Raw genomic sequence first — 16,040 nt, forward strand, 5'->3', positions numbered from 1 at the left:
AATGAAAAAACTCTATACTCTATACTGTCTATACTATACTCTATACAACTATAGGTAAGTTAGATGTGTACTGTGCATATATATTTTATGTTATTTTAATTATAACGGACTTTATCCATAATTATACCGTATTTTATTAATTTTTACCATGCTGTCCGGCTAACCCGGATTTTCGATAACCCGGATAGGCCGCGGTCCCGATTAATCCGAGTTATCGAGGTTCCACTGTACATCCATAACAAGATAATCAGGTAGGGACTCAGTGAAGAACCTTAATGCAAACCAACCGTCACTGGAAAATTTTCGTTCATTCCGACACAAGTCGTTGCTTTGGTGTATGCTTTCTCATACATCAAATGAGACCTTTACATGCATGGTGCTGACAATAGAAAGCTAATCGAGGAGCTAAAAGCCGATATTGTGATGGGGCACCTATCGATGCAACAGCAACGAGATATAGCTTTGACAATAAGTTCAAAATTAATATACCAGGCGGGGAAGACTGGAAGGATGGTGTACCCATACAGGCTGTTGCTACCTGATACACTGATGGCTCAAAGCAAAAACATCGGAAGGTGTGGGAGCCGGCAGAATAGGGACAAATCAAGGAATTCAGTTCCCGGTTAGTCTATCAAAGGATGTCACAGTTTTCCAGGCGGAAATAACGGTAATCCATCACTGTGTGGAAGAAATAGAACGGCAGAAAAGAACGTTCCGTTCAGTTGCCATTTTCACGGATAGTCAGGCAGCGCTTAAGGCACTCAATTCTGTAGAGGTCAATTTTAAGCTAGTATGGGATTGTGTGAGTGCCCTAAATAAACTAGGAGATCGTAGCAAGGTGACGGTAGCCTGGGTACCGGGGCACGAGGGTCATAAGGGCAATGAAAAAGCAGATGAAATGGCCAAACAAGGCTCATCAATGCCATTCGTTGAACCGGAACCTTCTGCGGCGTTGCAAAGGCAGTTACAAAAACGGCTACAAGAAAGTGGGTAGCTCACAAATCTTTGGAATGGTGGAGGAATTCACCAGGTCAAAGACAGGCGAAACAGTTCATTACAGAACATTCGCCAAAATTTACGGCAGACCTAATAAGCAAAGGCAGGAAAACAGTCAAAGCCATAGTAGGTCTGCTAACAGGGCACTGTAAGCTGAATAGGCACTTAAAGCTGATGGGATTGGCAGATGATGACCTGTATAGATTCTGTCACCTGGAAGAAAAAACAGCAGAGCACATTTTATGTCATTGTGACAGTCTGGCAAATGTGCGGTTCTTTGCATTAGGAGAACAAAATCTAACGGCAAATAGCTACATGGAAGGTTCAGTCTCGAAGCTATTAGACTTTTTAAAAAATGTCAGGCTAGAGAATGTTATCTAGGACTAGAGGATCACAATAGATCTAAAAAGGTCGCAGTGGAATAGGCCAGAAAGCGACCTCTCTAAATCTATCTATCTAAGACCCTTACGTACTTCCCTAGAAACCATTTCTATCTCATACATCTCCATAGCACCTTAAGCATACGTCTTAAGCAAACAAGGCATCTACGTCCTCATTCCTGGCATAAACCCAACCTGGTATTCTCCTATCGATGTCTCTGTCCCTAACCTTCGCTCTACAGTTCTCTTCCAAACATTGTAAGTGACACTAACTTTAAACTTCTATAGTTCTTACAGTCCTGAATGTCCCTTTATCTTTATACAATTATTACAATTAAGTACATTAGTCAAGTCCTTTGATGACTACTTGTCCCTTGCTTTAGCAATGCTGTATAAAACCGTCTACACACGCCCTGATAAACTGACAACCTGACAACCTGACCTTCTGACACAACAAAATAAACCAGGGTAATAAGCTGCAAATAGACCATGTTCGGGACACTCAAAGATCCAGGTAGCTGACTACTTTTTAGTTATTGTAAACCTATAGGAACAAAACCTACCTGTTTCCTGCCTAAAGTTCGCGTCCGTTTTTTAATGATTAACAATTTAGTGCAAAAATCGCGATTTGTTCGATTTTTTGCACCCCATTCAAAAGCTAAACAGTTGACATAAAACTACAAAATTTAATTTTTTAGAACATTGAAAAAACTTCAAAATGCCGATTTTTGAAAGTTAAAAAGTTAATTTGTTGCTACGCAAACTGCAAAATAAGTGAAAATCGTTATTTGTTAATAACTTTTACTAAAACTACTTTAAAACTTTAGGATTTCACCCAAAGATGTGTATTGGGGTACTTAACAAACCCTTAAAATTTGAGACCGATCCATTAATTAGTTTAAAAGTTATTCTATTTGTTTATTCCAGAGACCTTTATTTTGCAATGACATAAGACAGCAAATAATGAAGATAAGGCAATTCTGCGTATGTTAAATGAAAGTAGAAAAGTGATACTATCAAAATGTACTAAAAAAGGTAAAAAAATTAATATAGTCAAAAATAGTAATGCCAAATTTTTGAAATTTTGTAGTTTATAAACATTTAGAACAACTTTTTAAAATATTGTCCGTAGAAAAAATCATTTTACATATTCGGAAAGTTGGTATTCTACACGAATTTTTAAAAATGTTGTTCAGTTCGTGACTAGTGGTAAGTGAAGGGGGAGCTGGGAGCCGACAAATGCACGAGTTCAAAAACTAAAAAAGGCAACTTAAAACTACTATCATTTTCTATATCTCGGGATCTACTGAATATATTTTGATCTTTCTTTTTTTAATTTGTATGTAATTTTTCTGTATATTACAAATATGTAATTTGTCTATTTGCAATTTGACATTTATTAATTAATAAACAATCTTTTTTTTTTCTCTGATTCTGGCTTTGGTTTAGAACTAGAACCTTTAGCCACGTAATTGTATAACTTATCACTAAGTCAGTGGAGTAATGTGTAGTGTGTGTGTTGAGTAAGTGTCTTGTTACTTTGCAAAGTCGACGTCATTGTCTTTGCAAAGAGACGCTAATTGTATCCGAACGTCTGCGGTCCCTCCGGTGAGTACCGATCCCACATAAACAATCTAATTTGTTTAAACAATTTTTGAATAAATAATTTTTCCCAAAAATTCATGTTTTTTAATCAGACTATCATTACTAATCATAGAAAAGGTTAAGTTATACTTTAATAAATAAATTATTTTCAATAAATAATTATCTAATAAAAATATGTTATTTATTAAAGTGAACTTTAACGTTTTGTATGATCATTAATGATACTATGATTAAAAAGATAGATTTTTGTAAAAAAATATATTTTCAAGAATTGTTTAAACAAATTAGACTGATTATTAATTAATAAATTTATAAACAAATTGCATACATATTTGTAATGTACGTAGAAATTACATACAAATTAAAAAAAGAAAGATGAAAATCCATTTAGTTTATCCGGAGATACAGAAAATTGTATTAGTTTGAAATTGCTTTTTCGGTATTTTAACTCGGTGGATTCGTAGGTTCCCCATAGTAACCGTTTGAACTACAATTTTGAAAAATCGTAGAGGGTGCTATGAAGATACAATGTTTATGCAAATTTTTTAACAAAAAATACAAATTCCATTATTTAAAATGGCATCAATGAAATTCCTTAATTATTTTAAACAAATTAGCTGTGAATTAAAAAAAACAAATGGCTAACTTTGTCCCTAATGAACCCAGGCTAAATTTTTTATATTAAAAGTTGTGTTTAATTAATAGCTTTCCGCATATATAAAAAGATTGTTCCTACGGACAATATTTGTCAAGATATTCTAAATGTTTATAAACTACAAAATTTCAAAAATTTGGCACTAGGATTTTTGATTATATTGATTAAGTTTTTCATCTTTTTTTAATACATGTTGATACGTCTACTTTCGTTTGGCATACTCAGAATTGCCTAATGTTTATTATTTTCTGTCTTATGTTATGGCAAAATTATTGCCTCTGGGATAAACAAATAGAATAACTTTTGAACTAATTAATGGATCGGTCTCAAATTTTGAGGGTTTGTTAAGTACCAAAATAACCAACTTTGAGTGAAACCCTAAAATTCTAAGTTAAATTTAGTAAAAGTTATGAACAAATATCGATTTTCATTTATTTTGCAATTTGTGAAGCAACAAATTAACCTTTTAACTTTAAAAAATCGGTATTTTAAAGGTTTTTCAATGTTCTAAAAAATTAAATTTTGTAGTTTTATGTCAATTGTTTATCTTTTGAATAGGGTGCAAAAAATCGAAAAAATCGCGATTTTTGCAATAAATTGTTAATAATTAAAAAACGGACGCGAACTTTAGGCAGGAAACAGGTATGTTTTCTTCCTATAGGTCTACAATAACTAAAAAAGTAGTCAGCTACCTGGATCTTTGAGTGTCCTGAGAAAATCCTTATTACCCTGGACTACAATTCCCTGACCATTTATGTCGGAGTCGGCTCTACGGCTCCACACACGTCCTGACAAAGGATCTGACAGAACGTAAAATTATTATTTTACTAACATTTTGTCTAAGCATAATATGTATAAGCCGTGTTTTTTAATTTCTAACGTCATAATTGGGAGTACAAAAGGTGCAACCTTTTAAAATATACCGCTTTAGGTAGTAAATTCTCATAGACAGAACAAAATAAACAACCTATTATGAATTTGTAATAAATAGTATATTTTGTAAAATTATCAGTAGTAATTACACAAGAGCTCTAAAATTATCGATTTATATTCCGAGCTGACATAATTACACTCGCCTTCGGCTCGTGAAATTAAAACTGTCAAAGTGTCACGGGGGCAAAAATTCTATATTAATTTTAGAGATCGAGTGCAATTTGTTGCGATTATTTCATGAATAAAACTGTTCAAAACCAAAATTTTATTGTAATTTATTTATGTAAGTTCAAATTAGTACAATTAAACACAGATATACACAATTATACAAGAGAGTGAGAATAAATTGAAAATAATGCGACAGTTTTTCGAAAATTTGTTGTCTGGCAATAGACACGAGAGCCCGCAGGGCTCGAGTGGCTATTGCCCAAAGACAACAAATTTGAGTAAAAATGAAGCATTATTTTCTTATTTATTCTTACTGTCGTGTGATATTCGTAAGATTATTTTTTAATACGTATATTATGGATATTTTCTTAAATGTGACAGTTGTCAAAACTAGGAAACTGGTTGCCATTAAACAGAAACAATCTACTTAAAAAAATTTTATCGGTAATTTTCTACAGTAGATAATTCTCAGTATAATTTTAATCTGATTGGACAAAATTAAACACGTGATCAAATATCTTACTATACGATTGGAAGTTAAAATCATCAAAAAATAATCAGTTTAATTTTTATTTCTGTAGCTTTCTATTGGTCAGAATCTCCTATGAATGGAATAATCAGTAGTAATTACACGAGAGCTCTAAAATTATCGATTTGTATCCCGAGTGACACTTTGACAGTTTTAATTTCTCGACTCGAAGGGAAGTGAAATCATGTCAAAGTGTCTCACACAATAAAACTGTCTTTTTAAATCATTTTAACTAATATTTTATTGATATCTTCAACTGAATATTTGCTAAACCTGTTGCTTGTTGTTCTCTGTGCCAGGTTGTAAAACATTAATTATCATTAATGTCACTGAATGTATTTTTGTATAGCAACGAAAGGCATCTGACGTAAAATACTGGACGACGCAAAATTATCAAAAATTATCGCTGTGATTTTTATTCTTCTGGGTTTCTATTGGTCAGAATCTCTACGAATGAAATAATAATTTTACTTACATTTTCTGTAAATCTAATGCAGGGTTTCCAAACCTTTAGGAAACTGCGTACCACCTAATATATTTTGAAGGTTTTGGTTTACCACCAAGATTTATGTGTACCAACAAACACCGGGAGGGGCATGAAATAGAAGGAAGCTTCCCCCTGATCCTATTTTTTAGAAATATATCTACTAATTATTTCTAATTCTAATTATTCCCGTGTACGACACAATGTGTACTTCGGCATTCAAGAGCATTTTTACTTGACATATGAGTTCCTCTGTAGTGTTTAATTCAAGTGGTTTGCAGAACAAAAACTCTTCTATAACTTCTTCATAAAAATCAGATCGTACAAATACGAGTAGCTATGCTATGTTTGTTATATCATTGTTATACTAAGTTTTAAAAAAGTTGTTCTTCAATATTGGAAGACATGTCAGTAATTCCCCTTTATCACTGTGTTGTTTGACAATAGTATTTTTAAAAAAATTTTGACTGCTTTTCTCGTAACACGCTTTGGGCCATTTCCACAGCTGCCGGTAGTAAAAGGGTCTCACCTGTTGTGTGAGGCTATCCATCCTTTGCAATTCTATATCTAGCAAATTATCTCTATGGGCCAAGGTTCATAAATAGACAGGTTGCATGGTAACTTTCCACCAATGAGCGTCGAGAATCTAATGGCGGGAGTGACGTCACCCAGAATGCTGCATTCAAATTCATTCACTTCACTCATTGAAATGAACTCGGAAAGTAGTAGGAATGTATTGAAAATGTGTATATTTAAAAAAAATACGTTTGGATTTTTAATGACTATTTATTTCATATATTCTTTAAAAAATGTAGTAGATACCTGTAGAGTTACAAAAATCATAGAATATAATTGCAATTAAATATATGCAGTAGAATAGCATTACTAGTTAATTAAAGCAGAAGGAGATTCTTTCTTGTGTATATATGGGACTAAGGGCCGGTACTTTATGTCCCGGTTAAACCTCGGTTAGCTAACCGGGGTTTAATCGGGACAGAAAAGTACTTCATAGAGCCTCTTGCGTTGTAATAAAAGCAATTATAATTATCATTATAATTATTTATGAATATAATAATAAGTATAATTGCGTTTATGTCTATGTTATGCATATATTTCTGTCCCGATTAAACCCCGGTTAACTAACCGGCTGTTAACGGAGACATAAAGTACCGGCCCTAAATCATTCAAATATCCTAGGTATATTAATAATGGGTTGAATACAATTTACTTTTTTTAAATGATTTTGAGTAGGTATATAATAATTTTGAATTGGGGATAATGCATGTAGTACATTATTATAAATTCCTCCTAACATGTAAACCATGGTGAAAAAGAGATTTAACTAAAGATTTATGTATCAAAATTAGTAGTTTTTCCCTTAAGTTTAACATAAGAGCATCTGATTACGTTAGGTACTGGATTATAATATCTAAAACTATTAAAAAATTATGATTCCATTCAATATAGGTACCTGTGAAGTTTTACATTAACAGTAAATTATAAAAAAATACAATTTCAGTGCAATAAAGGGAATTTTCCCCATTTTATATATTCATTTAATTTATAATTGTTTATTCAAACTATCTTCAGACAGCTGCAATATTGATTATAATTTTATATGAAAGAATTACATATAATAGATCTATTATCTATAGACTTAATTAGATATATTGTTCAATAAGTCTAAGCAGATTGTAACCTACACAGATGATGTAAACTTGATGTGAAGAACCGCAAGAGACATTACAGAACTGTAATGTCTCTATACAAGAATGTCCTTTACTATACAATACAGCAGAAAGAAAATCCAGTAAGTAAGTAGGTACTTAATACAACCACATTAAAATGTATCTTAACACTTATAAAAGAGTTTTGGGTTTAAGTTATTATATTAAAAACACTTAATGATATCTACAGATACATTATATCTCAAGATATAAACACAAATTAAAACACTAACGATATTTAATAACAAAATATAGCCTCCAGACCACGTATCCTATTATATTTACAAACAATTCGTAAAATTGATCGTCTGGGTGACGTCACGATGACAATATTTCATTTGTCAATGTCAAAGTTACCATACAACCTATGGTATAGGGACCTTGTCTATGGGCCATTCCACGAACATACGCCTGTTTTGAATTACTTCGACAACGAATATTTTACTGTGCAACATAAGAAGTACGAAAGTAAATGGCGCTAATAATTATTCCAATAAACAATAATGTAATTTGCAATTTACATTCGTTCTTCTTATTTTGCACAGTAAACTATTCGTTGTCGAAGTAAACCAAAACAGGCGTATGTTCGTGGAATAGGGTATAGCTACAACGCCTTTATTAAGTTAGTATCATATTTACAAAGCTAGTCATGCATTTATTTTATTTCCTAAAAAAGTAGGTTCTCTTCTAAAAAAAATCAGCTTAACAACCACATCAGAGAGCTTTGTATGTTGGTGACGTATCAGTATAGAAGACTTCATGCTTTAGTTCGAAAGAGTTCCGAAACAAGCAACACATTGAGGAATAGGATTGTCAGTATTTTCTGTGCGAGACTTCACTATAAAACCACACTGTAAGTATAAACCAGGGCGCATCTGTAAAAATATTAGTACATTTGGAAGTTGAGAGGTCACTCAAATTTTTTTGCAGAAATTGCTTGAAAATAAATCAAATAATAATATTTGAGTTATCCTCCCTCTCAAAAAGGTCCGGAACATTGTTTAAATAATCAAAATGTCAAAAAATTAAGGAAAAATTCGATTTTTTTCTTGGTTTTTTGATTATAACTTTAAAAGTATTCATTTCCGAGAAAAGTTGTACAAACATAAAAGTTGCGCAATTAAAGTTCCTATAATATACAATTAGTTAAAAATTTAAAAAATGGTCACCCTTGTTGCAAAATAGCAATAATTGTGAAAAAAACATACAAAAACAAGTATTCACATTTTACGTTTTTTAGGAATTTATGCTACACTTAGGACCTTCATATTTCACGCTGAAAAACTTTATGATACATTAAAACAATACTATAAATTTCATTAAGATCGGTTCAATAGATTTTGCAAAATAAATTTTGCAATCCAGCTTTCGTAAAAAAAATTCATTTTTTCAAAATGTTACAGGACTGAAAATAAAGCAGATAGCAAGTTGAAAATATTTTTGCTTATAGAAGTGTACCGTACCTTTCATTTGCAATTTTGTAAAAATAAAATCGATTAACACCACGGCGTCAGGAATTTTTTTAAATAAACATTAGTTATTGGTGCTACGCGCAGGACAGCGGATAATTTGCTCTGATTGGGCATTCCAATGACCTTTGAAAATGATTGATACATTTTAATTTTTGTTACATTTCGATATAAATAAATAAATTTGTTTATTGCAAAATAAAAACACATACTCTATCCTTTGAAATAACACTTTTATTAGCAAAAACTTTCTTTGTTCATATATTTTAACTTAAATAATAAAAGTTTATTATTTTTAAACATATGCAATTGTTTAAACAATATTTCACAAACAATAATAAAATTAGTTTGGTTTTTGTGGAATTAAAATATTAAAATACAACAAAATATAGAGTAAGCAAATAATATATTAGATAAAGATTGGAAGAAATTTTGATGGAAATCAACTTGTGTGAATCGAACACCGCTGTCCTGCGCGTAGCACCAAAAATTATTGTTTATTTCAAACATTTTCTGACGCCGTGGTGATTAATCGATTTTAATTTTGAAAATTGCAAATGAAAGGTACAGAACACTTCTATCAGCAAAAAAAATTCAACTTGCTATCTGCTTTATTTTCAGTCCTGTAACATTTTGAAAAAATAAATTTTTTTGCGAAAGCTGGATTGCAAAATTTATTTTGCAAAATCTATTGAACCTATCTTATGAAATTTGCAGTATTGTTTTGCTGTATCATAAAGTTTTACTGGGTGAAATATGAAGGTCCTAAGTGTAGCATAAATGGTTGAAAAACGTAAAATGCGAATACTTGTTTTTGTATGGTTTTTTCGCAATAATTGCTATTTTGCAACTAGGGTGACTATTTTTTAAATTTTTAACCAATTTTATATTGTAGAAAATTTAATTATGCAACTTTTATGTCAGTACAACTTTTCTCGGAAATGAATACTTTTAAAGTTATAATCAAAAAACGAAAAAAAATATCGAATTTTTCCTTCAATTTTTGACATTTTGATTATTTAAACAATGTTCCGGACCTTTTTGGGAGGGAGGATAACTCAAATAGTATTATTTGATTTATTTTTAAGCAATTTCTGCAAAAAAATTTGAGTCACCTCTCAACGTCCATCTCAAAACAGATGCGCCCTAGACTAGTAGCATTCGTGGTATTTCCGATTGGCCTGCGGTTTAGGTTCTTTAACCTAATCTTTTAAAGTCCCAGGGTTCACCAAAAATTGCTTCATAGCTTAATATGGATGGAAGCATAATAAGTGCACTGGCACTTTTGCAGACAGATGCACAGCGTAATCGCTTTTTCACCCACTTGACGAGTACCACCTGAAATCTTCCCTCGTACCACCAGTGGTACGCGTACCACCGGTTGGGAACCCCTGATCTAATGTGTAGGTATAAGCTGTATTTTTAAATTTCTAACGTCATAATTGGAGTCAAAAAATGCAGCATGTTAAATTATACAGCACCAGGTAGTAAATTATGTACTCTATACACCTTAGCATGATTAACACGTAATTTGTGTTCACTGTTTTACAAAAGCAATCCGTATAGATTGTTAACAATTATTAATCCGTGTTGGAGTCAGAACTCAGGCCCACAACGGTACAAACGTCCTGACACGAGAAATTTGTCAGGATGTTGGAATAGCAAGGCTTTGTTAACTTGACTGTTAGGATTACTCATTTTTGTCGTGCGACAGGTCTACATACGCTCCAACAATCAGATCCAACGTTGTCAGCCCCGATAGTCAGGTGCTTTTGTCAGAGCGTGTGTAGTGTGTAGACGGTTTAAGCTTTTCATCTCTCAGGTACTCAGGTGCTTCGGATTTGGGATTATATCAGTGTAGTCTGCTATATCTAGGGCCTACGGCATACAAGCAAGGCCAGTGCTACTCTTCAACCGCCTATTATTACCCCTGGTTTTACCCATTCACTATTTTATTCAGGCTGAGTCGACATTTTTAAAAATATCTAGCTATTCTATATAGTCCTGTCGCCAGGGAGTACAACGGCCTCCTTAATTTAGATGGACTTACCTAAGTTTTTTTTTATATATATTTTGACCCGTAGAATACGAATTTTTTGGGTAACAGTTGATCCGGATGTCGGTAAGATTGTTATGGACAAAGAACTTGAGGAATTACATAACAGCGATTTCTCGCAAAACAAAACATCTTTGTATTTTTTGGGTCATTTTAAGCAAAAAATATTCCTACAATTCTGCTTAACGCATTTGAAAGTTTAAGTCAAATTATTGATTATTTGCATTGCTAAAAATTAATTTTTTTATTGTTAAACAAAGCTATAAACACATAGTGTTTCCCGTGCCTAATACATGCGTTTTAACGCATGCTACGTAGAAATTGCCTCGCTTGCACTTGTAGCTACTCTACCTACTCGTTCGATTTTAAATGAGAAATCATTGAAAACATCACTCACACACTAGGTGTTCATAGCTTTGTTTAACAATAAAATAATTAATTTTTAGCAATGCAAATAATCAAAACCGATATCATTTGACTTAAACTTTCAAATGTGGTAAGCAGAATTGCTACTTTATTTTTTAATCAAAAGTTATTCGGGTTCAAAAATTGCAATTTTTCGATTTTTTGAAAGTTCGACCGCGGTTATCTCGAAAACTATGCATCCTACGAAAAAACTTGTCAGAGCATTTTTTTGCCTAGAATGACCCAAAAAATACAAAAAGATGTTTTGTTTTGCGCGAAATCACTGTTATGTAATTCCTCAAATTCTTTGTCTATAACAATCTTATCGACATCCGGATTAACTGTTACCCAAAAAATTCGTATTCTGCGGGTCAAAATATATAAAAAAACTTGGGTAATTCCATCTGAATTAAGGAGGCCGTTGTACCCCCACTGGCGACAGGACTAATATAGGCCTATATATTTTTAAAAATGTCTAGCTGTTCTCGGCAGCGCGCGGCGCTGGGATTCGAACCCCGGCCTACTTGCGTGGAAGTCAGACATCCTACTGCCTGAGCTACTCCGGCCCTACAATATCTATTCAACATTATTTTCAGCTAAGTTTTAAGTATCACTAAACATTTTAGTTGTTCGAAATGTTGAATGCATTTAAATATTTCTTAAAAAAATAACTAATTATGTTAATAAAAATCAATTAAACAAATTAATCTTACTAAAAATAAATTATTATATATGCACAATTAATTATTATACAGTAATTTATTTTTAGGTGGAATATTCACAGATGAAAGTCAAGCTTTAGGGTTCAGGATAGCTACCTACAGGATGAACGACATTTATCCACACTCAGGCATAGAACTAGAAACCGTCACGTACCAGATATCTCCTTTTAACTCCTTGGAAGCTTACAAGAGCACTTGCGACCTTTTGGGACAAAAAATAGTTGGACTTTTCGGCCCCAGTTCCTACTTTTCGTCGACATTTGTCCAGAGTGTCTGTGATGCCAAGGAGATTCCTCATATAGAGACCCATATGGACTATCATATGCGGAGGAATGAAAGTTTAGTTAATTTACATCCACAACCGAGAGCTTTGTCGATGTTATTTAGAGATTTGGTTGAAGCTTATGGATGGCGGAGGGTTGTTGTATTGTATGAAGACGAAGAAAGTTTGTTGACCGTCGAGTTTTTGATGCAGTTGAATGAAATTAAAAACATAAATGAAAATAAAGGTATGAGACAAGATTTTTTTTGATATTTTGACCACTTATTGATTGTAATCTTAATTATCTAAAAAATACTAAGTATTTGATATAAAGTGTGTAAAAGTCAAATGGAATAAATTCATTATTTCGTGAATGAGGGATTTTGGAAATAAATCCAAAAACAGGTCGATTTTTATTTTTAAATTATTTTTTGGTCGATTTGTTTGGCATATATATCATACTAGTGACATCCGTCTGGGCGTGATGATGTAATCGATAATTTTTTTTAACTGAGAATAGGGGTCGTGTGCTAGTTCATTTGAAAGGTCAAATGAATATAGCTTGTGACTTGGTCTGTTTAATATGTAGCTCCACCTACGAGCGCAGTGGGCAGCAATAAAATTTATCATTATTATTTCGTGACTACTGAAAGCGAGGTGCTTGTACAAATTACAACAAAAAATATTGATTTTTATTTTGTCTGTGTTGAAAGAGCTGTTATTGTGATTGATTTGAATTTTTAAATTATTAACTTGGACTTTCAGTCAGAATTAGAAGACAAAGTCTTGTCTGGACAAACGACGGAAGTAGTAGTAAAAAACGTAATTATTTTTTCAATCTACTCTACATCTACGCCTAATAACAAAATAATGAAATCTGCCCCAAAATTCAACTTGGATTTTGACAGGTTAGTGCAGCCGATATGTGAAACAATTGTGCATTTAATGATAGAAGCATATAATTTGGACCACATATACTACACATATAAAGGTTTAAATTTAGATATGAGGCCATCTCAGATTTTGCCTCTTACAGAAATGGCGGGCATTCAAAATGGCGACTATACATATGTAACTAATAGCACGATAACTGTTTAAGGAGACGTCCGATTTCAACCAAATTTGGTATATAGGCTCTTTTTTTATGTATAAGATCGAGGTCTTGAACCGGAAGAATCAGTTTACCAAAAGTTGTGTTTTCCTGGATTTTATGTAAAAATATGTTGTTATTTTTTCAATTCTTTCACCCTGTATATATTAATTTTTCAAATAGTTGCCGCCATTGAAAAGAGCGTAGAAATGTTTGTTAGGAAATATTTTGAACTTTTCAGTTATGTTAATTACCATTTAATAAATGCATACCGTATCTTCACATGTACAATTCTTTCACCCTGTATATATTAATTTTTCAAAAAGGTAATACAGCCATTGAAAAGGGTGTAAAAATATTTTTTAGGAAATATTTTGAACCTTTTAGTTATGTTAATTACCATTTAATAAATGCATAACGTATCTTCACATGTACCTATATGCGGCAGATTCATTTTGAATGCCCGCCATTTTTGTAAAAGGCAAAATTTGAGATGGCCTCATATCTAAATTTGAATCTTTGTATGTGTAGTGTGTGTTGTCCAAATTATATGCTTCTACCATTAAATAAACAATAATTCTTATATTATTTGCACGAATCTGCCGCACATAGGTTCATAGGTACATCTGAAGATACGTTATGCATTTATTAATTGGTAATTAACATAACTAGAGTTCAAAATATTTCCTAAAAAATGTTTTTACACTCTTTTCAACGCCGGTATTACCTTTTTGTTGAAAAATTAATATTTACAGGGTGAAAGAATTAAAAAAATAAACAACATATTTTACGTAACAAATCAGGAAGAACACAACTTATGGTAAACCGATTCTTCCGATTGAAGACCTCGATCTTATACATCAAATAAAGAACCTGTAGACCAGGGGTGGGCAAATAATATTAAGCGCGGGCCAAAATGAAATTTTCAAAATGTCTCCCGGGCCGGAGGACTATATCCAATATGTACTCTAATGCTTTTGGCGGAGGTTTTTTTCTGCCCAAGAAATTTTTTTGACAAAAATACTATAAGTATCAAAGGTAAAGTTTTCAATCCTAATAGCAACATTAATAATATTGAAAAACATTAAAAATATTACTTAAAGATTTTTAAATTGAAAACTTATTGCTCCATTTCCCTGGTAACACCTCCAAGGCTTCTAAAATTTGCAAGCCAAATGGATGCTGCAGTGAAGACAAAGGGAAGGAATTCTAAAAAGTTGCAATTCACAACCCCCGTCTGCAGCTTGGTAAAGTTCCAACGGAAAATGGACCTAGTTACTCTATAGGAGTAATCTTCTTCTTCACGTGGACATTCCATATCACAATTATCCGACGTTGGCGATCACCATTGCGAAGGCTTCTCGATCTTCTGCAATATGGAATAGTTGTCCTGCATTTGATATCTGAGTCCATTCACGAATGTTTTTTAACCAAGAAACTTGTTTTCTTCCTACACCTCTACGGCCCTCTATCTTGCCTTTAAGGATCAGTTGTAATATTTTATATCGACTTCCCCTCACTATATGTCCCAGATAAGACATTTTTCAATGTTTAACAGTCTTTAGCAGTTCTCTATCTTTGTTGACCTTCCTTAGTACTTCTTCATTAGTTTTTCTTGCTGTCCAGGGTATCTTCAGCATCCGTCTATGAATCCACATTTCCAATGCTTCAATTCTATTCATAATCGATACTTTTAGCGTCCACACTTCTGCACTATACAAAAGTACGGACCAAACATAGCACTTGACCATTCTTTGTATTAGTTCTAAACTGAGATGATTATTGCAAAGAAATGACTTCATTTTCGTAAAAGTGGTTTTAGTCATTGCTATTCTACGTTTTATTTCTATGTCTGGATCTAGTTGGTCCGTTATCACAGTTCCCAGATATGTCATTTTGTGAACTTTCTCAACTTGGACTCCGTTTAATTGAAGCTTTGCATCGGGATGTGGGTCACGACTAAACACTAAAAATTTGGTTTTGTTTGAGTTTATTTTAATGCCCATTTCCTCTCCTACCTCGTGAATACGATCAAGCAGAATTTGGAGACCTTCAATATTATCTGACAGAATTACTGTATCGTCTGCATATCTTATCACATTCATTAAGTAGTTCTCCGTTGATTTTTATTCCATATGGCTATCTCTAAAGTGCCTTTTTAAATAACTGGTCCGAGTAAACATTAAACAATGTTGGTGACAAAATGCAACCTTGTCTGACGTCTCGTTGTATGGAGATTTCATCGGTGTAGTTATCTCCAATTTTGACCGTAGCAGTTTGATTCCAGTACAAATTTTTAATGACACGAATATCTTTGTCATCTATTCCGATATTTTTCAGTATTTGCATTAATTTTACATGCTGTACTTTATCGAATGCCTTTTCGAAGTCCACGAAACATGCAAATACATATTTTCTTTGATCACGGCATTTTTTTAATAGGATGTTAAGCGCAAAAAGTGCCTCCCTGGTACCCATAGCATTTCTAAAACCAAATTGGGTATCTTCGAGATCTTCTTCGCATTTGCGTCTAATTCTGTTGTGAAGTATTCTTAGGAA

The 16,040-nt window shown here is 32.7% G+C and overlaps 1 protein-coding gene across 4 annotated transcripts in view; it reads left to right on the forward strand.

Annotated features, from left to right (window-relative positions):
• The window catches only part of LOC126881800 (zinc finger protein 845-like), a 274,174-nt gene that overhangs the window by 186,842 nt on the left and 71,292 nt on the right, over positions 1-16,040 (forward strand). For all 4 annotated transcript variants that reach the window (XM_050646362.1, XM_050646371.1, XM_050646367.1 and 1 more), the window contains one exon: positions 12,177-12,638. In XM_050646362.1, coding sequence (XP_050502319.1) covers positions 12,177-12,638 — 462 coding nt within the window. The remainder of the gene's footprint in view (positions 1-12,176; positions 12,639-16,040) is intronic.

This window comes from Diabrotica virgifera, chromosome 1, assembly GCF_917563875.1.
Source record: "Diabrotica virgifera virgifera chromosome 1, PGI_DIABVI_V3a".
Lineage (NCBI taxonomy): Eukaryota > Metazoa > Arthropoda > Insecta > Coleoptera > Chrysomelidae > Diabrotica > Diabrotica virgifera.